This window comes from Mus pahari, chromosome 18 (assembly GCF_900095145.1).
Source record: "Mus pahari chromosome 18, PAHARI_EIJ_v1.1, whole genome shotgun sequence".
NCBI classification, from domain to species: Eukaryota; Metazoa; Chordata; class Mammalia; order Rodentia; family Muridae; genus Mus; species Mus pahari.
Window position 1 is genome coordinate 38,937,550 of NC_034607.1, and position 9,388 is coordinate 38,946,937.

The window sequence follows — 9,388 nt, forward strand, 5'->3', positions numbered from 1 at the left end:
AAAAAAAAAAAATTCCCAATTTTAAAGATACTCAAGTAATTCTTTTTGTCCCCTGGAGACACCAGTGCTCGACTCTCAGGAATGAGATCCTAAAAGTTCACGACTCCTGTGCCCAGCCCTCCCGCCCATTATGGGTTCCTCAACATTAGAACTCATTAATTACAGATGATGTGGCTTGTCTGGCCCATAGCTCACCTGACTCCCTGCTTGCTCCCTCTGAGTTCCATTCCATAGTCTGAATGGAACCCACTCTGAAATATATAGAAGAGTATCTATATAAAATACTCTTAAAATAAAGAGTAAAATAAGATTCTTTGATATCTAACCTGGAGTTTTCTTCGGGAAGCCCGTCCTATTACTTTTAAAGGATACACTAAATAACTCCCGCTCCTCACTGACAGTCACTCTCTTCAGAGATTTGTAGATTGTAACCATGGCTTTCCCTTCATTGCCATTTAGCTCGGTCATATATATTTAATTCTTTTCATCTTCCATCATAAATCAGTCCCTTCAGCTCTTCTCTGGACTGGCTCCAATTCTCCCAATTCACCTCCAATAACTGATATCTCTTCTGGGAGCTCCAATTTCCTTATATCTTCCTTTACTCTCTCTCTCTCTCTCTCTCTCTCTCTCTCTCTCTCTCTCTCTCTCTCTCTCTCCCTTCAGAGATGAAATGAGAAGGGATGGACAGATATGGGAGGTCAAAGGTCATTGTATCCATCTACTTTAAATTACCCAAGTTTCTCTGCAGTACATATAAAGTCCCAAGCTGTGTGTCTTCTTTCCCGTGGGCTTTCTGGGAAATGGACCCTCCTATCCCACAGCATTCCCTAGACCTCCGACCGGGAGGTTATAGAAGCAGATCGCAAAGCACCTACAAACCAGGTTGTAAGCCAGAGCTGTGGGCGATGTGCTAACAGCAGGCAGACCTCTTTGGGGGCTTTCTCAGCAACTGCCCCTCTAAATGGGTTCTCCCAGGAAGTGTTTGGGGGTTTGAAGCACCTTTATGAATTCACAGTAATCCACAAAGAAAAATCACAAGCATGCCATTCATTACAAAGGCTCTCAAACATCCTTTTGTCTTCTCAGGCAGCCCAAACCACAAACAACACCATGGTTTAGCTTTGTCCCTACTGCGTGCATCTCTATTCCCTGGATAGGGTTCTTCTCAAGTTTAGGAAACTCTCTTCATTCAGTCTATGACCAATGGGCTCCTGAAGGCCACTGACTACAAGGGGCAGCAGAACATGTCCCTACACATAGACCATTAGCCCTATTGGTCCCCACTTGACAGGGCCATAAGTCCCTTGATCATTAAGAATGAAACTGAGTTTGTCCATTTTCCTTGTGTTTAATGGAGTAGCCTATGTCACAAAAGAGAAAACATCCTATTCTATAAGAGGCTATATGAAAAAGAACAAACTCATCCCCTGCCCCAACATAAGAAGTAGAAAAAGAATCAACCCCAGTGGCAGAATGAAAGCCAGTATTTCCATACAAAGAAATGAATGGAGCCACAGTGATGCATGCTGCCCCCAACATGGAATATGGTGTGTTACAACAGGATGTGCCCACTCCGTGGAAAGGTCTGTGGTGGATCCTGTATCTGAGGGATGATGGGGAGGCAGTCAGGCAAGAGGCCAATCTTATGTGCCTAGCTGCCTAACCACAGACAGCATTTGCCCTCAAAAACAAGAGAGCCCATCTTGTACAAGTATGGCAACCATGGGGCCTGAAGTGCTCTTCAACAAGCTGTCTGTCTCTCTGGAGGTCACAGAGAGCTCATCCAGTTACGCTTAGTGTCTTATTTGATCCCATCAATAACCATTTGATCCCAATCCTGTTGAAAAAAAAAAAATGCCTGGCCAAAATTTCTAGCCTTTTAATGGCAGAATCCTGGCTCTTTCTGAAGCCAGCATTTCTATGTGTGTCAAATGATGCATAAGGATTGGCCCTGCTGCCAAACGGACCAAGCTCCTCAGGGAGGACTTGGGAAGCTCACTGCCTCCCTGCATCCAGGAGCAGAACAGCTCTTGGGAGACAGTCCTTTCTCCATGAAGTTCCCCCCGAGCACAGTTTGATTTCTGCACACAGGGCTTAACTACAGTAGTATGTTCTTCGAATGCAGTCTATGACTCAGAGAATATCCACTGATAGTTTCTTAGCAGCCTGTCTATAGTTGGTAAGTTTGGGGCTGGAAAATTATCCCCTTTGCCATCAACATGTGACAACAGTTGATACAGACTGCTGGGGCATATGGTCATATCACAAGAGGTGATGAGGAAGCCCCAGCAGTGCTCAAAGACATGAACGTGGAAGAAAATGTGTCTTTCCAGAGAAGTCATTTTACATCCAACACAGAAGCACTGAACGCTAAAAGAGAAGGTTTCATGTATAAACCGCAGGAGCCATAATACTGTTCCAGCCCAGCTGTTCTTTACAAAAGTGTCCTTAGTGAGACAACAGTTTCATTGTTTTGTGTCATTTATTTCACTGAAGGCACTGCCAAGCTCATCAGACCCTGCCTTTCACTAGGCACAATACAAATTCCAGCACTGATCATAAGGGGCTTGTTTGAAGTGGCACCAATGTCACCAATGCCCGTGCTGAAATACAGATCCACATTCTGTTTCCCTGGAGGGCTACATGCCAGTACAGTTTCTGTGCAATGAGAGAGGAGTCTCAGCTTCTCGGTAGCTCTGCTACAGGCGAGCACTGAGTGTGTGTGTGTGTGTGTGTGTGTGTGTGTGTGTGTGTGTGAACATGTGTAATCATGGGAGAAGCTGTACCTCTACAATGGACCCTATTCAATGCTTCTCATCCAATTAATACTAAACATTAGTAACCAGTGAAGCATAAGAACTTCATCTATTTCTGATGATGAGAACGTAGAAAAGAAGCTAGGTTAGTTCAATGAAATCAGTGTGCTCTTCTTTTTAAAAGCATGATTTCTCTTTCTGTGTTTTTTTTTTTTCTCATTCATTTACATTGCATATTTAATTCATTCACAAGTCCTTCCCCTCCTGGTCTTCTGAGAGAAACATTCATTCAAAACCACCTGGCTTGCCATTCAAAAGACACTACTGCAGAGTTAGAAGTAAATGCTTGCACATACAGCCCTAATGCAGTGAATTTTGGAAGAAATGGGGAAGTAAATGAAAGAGAAACCTCACTCCAGGAGCCTCCTCCGGCAGTGAGAGCCTGCCAGAGCTCTCATCCAGAGCAGCTGCTACACACATGCAAGCTAAGACTCCCAGGGCAAACAAAGGGGGAGGCAGGAAAGACAACTATCTTGCTTCTCCCCCAAAGCAACCCGTTCTCTACAACTCTCCTGTCCCTTGTTCCTTAGTTCCTCTGGGACTTTCCTGGGACATCTGAGAACGGCGAGAGTCTGAGTTGTGTAAACAGGCTGGGAGTGGGAGTCCAGTGTGGCAAAATGAATAATTAAGGAAAAGAGAACCTCTGGGCTAGCCAGCACTGGGGAGGGGGGACAGAGACAGGCAGTTGGCTGAGACTCAGTATAAAGGGGGAATTCTATATTCTCTGGGAAATCCTACCACATTCTCCAAATAAGTGGTAGTCTAGAAGAGGAACAAGAGTCAGGAAAAAAAAAAAAGAGCAATAGTTTGAGGTCCCATAACTTTGGAACTCAGGCGTTATAGGGGCGTTCCAGCCGTTCTCAGAGCTCAGGAAGGAGGGCATCCAATTATGATCCAATTGGATCATGTGTAAGTCAGTGGAGGAAGGCATTCTTCCAACACTGGGAAACTTTTCTTCCAACTTGGTTGCTAAAGAGAGAGAGGAAAAAAAGGGTTCTATTGGGAAGTCACTATGTTTAAGGACATAAAAAGAAACTACAGGTCTAAGTTCAAGTACGATGAAAGGGGGGCTAGAAGAATACGAGTTAGTTAGCAGTGGCTACATGTCGGTATAACTAAAAATGCACATCCCAATACACTCTGGTGGGAGCTGCTCACCGGTCCCGAAGATCTGGAAGAGAAGGCGGGGCTGGGAGGCTCGGATCGCACTGGATAGCCTTCCCTCCCTGCCCACTTCCGATGCCTTCTTCTCAGGCATCAGGCGGATCCTCAGCCGCCCTTCACCGTGGAGAATCCACCAGCTGAACAGCTCGCTGAGGTTGAACTGGAGTATCCCCACAGCCGCTGCCTCCTCTGGGGGACCAATGCAGCCTTCAAGGATCGTCTCCTCGCCCAGCTCGAGCACCAGCTGTTTGGCACGCCTGAGCTTGCGCACCGAGCCACCCTTCAGCACCCTGGACAGCGTCGGACCCGCCTCGGGACTCGGAGAACTGGCTCCCTCTGGCCAGGAGATTCCAGGCAGTGGCCCCAGCAGCCTGAGCAGAGGATCACAATCCAGGGCCAGTGATCCCCGCGCCTCCAGACCTCCAGCCTCGGGCTCTGAGGGGGACGGTGGCTGCGGCAGCAGCAGGTCTCGGGCATAGACGCGGAAGAGCGAGGGCACAACGAAGTCCACTGCCAGACTCTTCCTCTGCAGGCGCGAATAACTGAGCGGCTCCCGGGGCTGCAGAGGCGGCCCTGAGGCTGGGGAACCCGAGCGCTGGTCGGTTGCAGCTCCGGAGTACGAGGCTGCTGCCAAAAGCAGCGGAGGCAGCAGCCACAGGAACCCAAAAGCTCCCATCCCGCCGAAGGGCGAGTTTACACTAGCCTCCCTTCCCTTCCTGGTCCAGCCTCGCCCTTCACTCTCCCCCAAACAGGAAAGGGCTCCAAATAGTCCTTGGTCCTGAAAGGCTCCTTCCACTAGATCTCAGGGACTGTGTGTACACTATAGAGAGCCCTTTTCCCCAAGCTACAAGGAGGCGAGAAGGGTTTCTCAGCAAAACGGAAGACAAAGTCAGGGGGGAGTTCGGAGACAGTGAAACACCCTGGGCTCAACAGCTGGATCCTGCGCCTCTCGCCGTGCTGCGCCCCATTTGTAGAGGCCTTTGCTCAGGGACCAAATGGTTAAGGGAGGTGGCAATTAGGTACCGTTCAAGGAGCCCTCGGCGGCGACCAGAGCTCTCCTCTTAGCTTCCAATCTTCTGCAACTTTCCAGCCTGCGAACCGCGGCTCGGAGTCGGTCACTGTCTTGCCCACGTCCTCCGCTCCTGTCACCTCCTCTGCGCTCCTTCCCAGGTCTAGGCAAGGACCACCGGAGGGGGCTGCTTTCTAGCGCCCCCTCAAGTGACCTCCGCTGCAGGAAGTCTTCGGATTGATCACCCTGCCCGCTGAACTTCTGGGCGTGAACGCGAGCTCTGCGTTGCGGAGAGGAGGCTCCCGCTGCCTCCACGCGCGCAAGTTTGCAGCGTCCTTGCTGTCACCGACGTCTTGGTTCCTCGGAGTTCACTCCCAAGCACCCGGGCGGCCCCGACCGCTGCCGCCTAGTAAAAACATTCCGGGCAGAGGAGCCTGCAATGTAGCCAGCCCCCTCCTCACCTACCAGCAGCGCCCGCGGTTTTGTTGACTGACCAGGGGGCGGACCGAAAGCGTCTTACTGCCCTCGAGAACCTCTGGACAGAAGCAGCGGGAGGTGCCAGTTGCCACCGCTGCTGCCGCCCCCAGAGTCGCTGGCTCGCATCTGCCTGGGCGCCCGCCACTTGCAGCTGGCAGTGCCGCGAGCGCGCGCCGAAAGGAGGCGGGGCCTCCGCGGGGGGCGGGGCTCCTGAGCAAACTCAGCGCAACCGCCCAGCCCACGCAGCAGGCCCCGCCCCCTCCCAAGCCCGCCAGCCAATGCCGCTGCGAGATCTGCTCCTATGCAAATCTGGAGAGGCCTCGGTATTCATTGAGAAAAGCACCAAGCCCGCCCCGCCTCCCGCTGCTGATGCCTGTTCCTTCCTCCAGCTTGTCTGCCCTATTTCTCCGCTCTGCGAACAAGAGAGTATTTTGGATAAATGGGAAAACTGGAAGCGATCGTTGCAACCAAGCACTCTCTCTAATTATACATTTAACAGATTAAATGTGTCCGACTTCAGAGGAGCAGATTCCAGAATAAAACTGGAGGCAGGGGTAGGCATGGCCCTGCAAGATTCAAGAGCCTGGGAGCCTTAAAAGGGAACCTTCTCCGACACTCCTGTTATTTGAAAGCATTCCCGAGAGCCTGAGTTGTGCTTTGGCCTCAGCCGGCATTTGGTTTTCTCATAATGGTGTCTGCACAGGTTTCCAGACAGAAGCTGGGGATGAAACTCAGAGCCTTCTGTAAGACAGGCAAACGCTCTACCGCTGAGCAACCACCCCACCGCGAAACTATTTGCGTATTCATTTTTTTAATTTTGGCCTTTTTGAAATAAGACCTCATTTTGTAGCCAAGGCTGGGCTTGAACTCACTACACTGCCTAGACTGACCAGGTACTCTTGGAAATCCTGCTCCAGCTTTTCAAGTGCTGGGATTACAAGCACAAACCACCACACATAAGACAGATATTTTTCATTTCAGTTCTGGATCATATATGCTCACGTGAGACTTCCAAGCCCACCCTCCAGTCTGCTACTCTGCCCTAACCATCCATGAATAGCAGGCCAGAGGCTATGGATGTGATTCTGTGGAAGATGTTTGTGTGGGGCGGTGGCTCACACACTCAAGGCCTTTTATTTATTCACTTACTTAAAATGCTAGGTTCTACCTCCAGTCTCCCTTCCTTTCAGATAATGGCTGTGTGTCACCAGAAGCCCAGATTGGTGTAATGTTTAGTTCACACAAATTTCTCAGTCCCTTCTCTCCAAGGCTGTCTCACTCGCGCTGGCTCTCCCGGTGTCCCAGTACATTGTCCAGTGGACTCTCCCTCACCCGGCTCTAAGAGACGCAGTATCTTGCTCACTGCCCACATGGGAGGACAGCCACGTGGAGCCCCTGCTCCTTCAGGGCCAGGGTCTCCCATAACTGTGCTGTCATGATGACTAGTGAAGCCCGAAAGACAAAACCAACCAACCAACCAACCAACACTACGTCTCAGTGAACATCTGGCTTCCAGCCGTATATGTGAAATTCTTATATGTTGCCACCTTAATTGTTTAAGGGATAAGATATGACATAAGGAGAATAAAAAAAAAGTTCCTATCTTGAGGAAGGAAGAAGACCATGGAGTTAATTATTTTCATAGTATGTTTGGGTTCTCATCAATTTCTCTGGTGTGCAAACTCTCAAAAAAATATCTTTTCTATCTGAAACATGAAAAGGATCAAAACACTAGCCCCCTTCACACCCCTGTTCCACTTCTTTCCTGTCTGTATAACTCTTGTTCAAAGGGAATTGACTCTTAATCTGTCAAGGACTGTGACTAGGCCTCTGAAACCAGTGGCCACTAGGCGGCAGCAGAGACTAGAAACTCAACCTGGATGAGCCATCAAGGTTCTGAACTCCCTGGCTCGGGCCCTTAACTTGCTTTTGTATCTCATGGACACAGGGGGTCTCAATTAACTCTCATGCCTTATTAACTCTCTCACCTCTCCCAAGGAGAAACAGGCGCCTTTCCCTGTAGGTTAAATTATACTAACTCAAAAATGTCCACATTCCCTATTTGCTTGGTAATTTTTTGGCTATTGATAATTTATCAGACACCAAGCACCTGCGTCTATAAGCATGTATGTGTGTGCATGTGCGTCTCGCATCACACAAGGAGCCTTTTGGGAGGACATAGCAATAATTACTGATATTTCCATGGCAGGAGTAATAGTTAAGGTTCAGAGAGGCAAAATAAATTGCCCAAGGTCAAACAGCAAATAAATAACAATGTCAGAATTCAAGCTAGTGATTCTTTTTCTTAAAAAAAAAAACAAACCATACATCCCATTGAGACAAATTAGGCCTTCTCATCAGGACAACTATAATTTTGACGTTGTTATCCTATGCCATCACCATGGAGAGGTGAGGTTACAGGGAAGTGGAATTTAGAAGAAACAGGGGAAACAGAGACAGAATATGTGAGCGCTGAAAGCTAACATGCCTTGTGTACACAGTGTGAGCCCAGTAAGTTTCAAAATAATTCTCAGTTAGTATTGAGGATAATGGTGTAGAGAGTATGGCTTGGTGGTGTAGACCTTGCTTAGAATGCACAAGATCGGAGGTTCAATTCTCAACGCTGAAAAGATATTCTCGATAATACTATACTGTGGGGGATGGGGTTATAGGTCTCTATTTACAGAGGGCAAATAAAAGCTGAATTAGAGTCACTCCTCATTGGTTCTATTCTGGTGTCAAGATTTATCACCTGAGTTGACCTAGATATCTGAGTCCAGGGTCTTCATTAATAATGTAGGTAAGTGGGGAGGGATTCACTGATGGACAGATGTGTGGGCAGAGGAAATGAAGAAGCTGAAAGGGCAAGGACAGGTGACACAGGAGGGGGAGGATGGCAGAGAGGACAGGTTTAGATACTATTAGATCTGAAGAGGTGATCAAAGATGTTGGGTTGCTGGGGTCACCTTGCACACAACTCCGGTGGTTAAGTAAAGAAGATCATTTTCATGGAATTCCCAATTTTTCTATACAAAGAAATGGACAACTCAGTCAGGGTAAGCTTTGAGGTATCTATAAGGAAGGAAATTAACTGCAGCATTTTAGATCCAGGTGGTATAATTTAAGTAAACCTATCTCACGAGTCTAAAATCTGGCTGGGACTTATAGACCTTGGACACCCATTTAGTCAATGAACATTTCCTGAGTACCTAATGTATGCAGGATGCTGCCTGCATTGTGCCATGTCACTTTGAAGAAGATCCATCGAGTCCCTCATCCCTAGATGCTCACATTCCCATGGGGAGAGAATACAATAAGGCCATGCGATGAAGGACAGTTTGGTGTGTGGGTTGGGATATTGCAATAGATCTAGCTAACTGGCTAGAGAAGTGGTCTCTGACAGGATGTCTTCGTCTGTTGGATGGGATAATCTCCCAGAGATTGTGGAGGAGGAAGGTCTCAGGAAGTCAAGTCTGTGAGAAGAGAACATGCTGGCACAACCAAAAGGCAGAATGAGACCAGTAGGGTTAGAAAACAGTAAATGAAAGACATGGCCTGGAAGGGTGAGCCACGGTCCACTTCCTGGAGGGTTTCAGAGAACACGGTCATAAAGAAAGCTGACTTCTGACTGCTGTTGGAGGACACTGAGAAGTTGAATTGCTGAGTAATTAAATAAAGATGTAAGAGTCGGAGGGAGACTTGGGAAGAAAAGGGAGGCTGAGGTGGGGGTGAATATGGTCAAAATTCATTATAGACATATATGAAATTGTCAAAGAATAAACCTTTAAAATAAAGAATCGGGGCCCTGAGGACATCTCCAAATAAAGCAAGCGAACTGTGTTCAGGAAAGCTGGAGTAAACAGTTCTCCTCTTTAGAGGTGGTAGGACCTTGAGAAGCCTTGATTTAGCTGGGCTCCTA

General features: G+C 48.2%; 1 protein-coding gene across 1 annotated transcript in view; it reads right to left on the reverse strand.

Moving 5' to 3' along the window:
* The window catches only part of Alk (ALK receptor tyrosine kinase), a 723,531-nt gene extending 718,190 nt beyond the window's left edge, over positions 1-5,341 (reverse strand). Inside the window, exon 1 of the mRNA XM_021217650.2 lies at positions 3,978-5,341. Coding sequence (XP_021073309.1) covers positions 3,978-4,659 — 682 coding nt within the window. The 5' untranslated portion in view covers positions 4,660-5,341. The remainder of the gene's footprint in view (positions 1-3,977) is intronic.
* Positions 5,342-9,388: the final 4,047 nt, after the last annotated feature.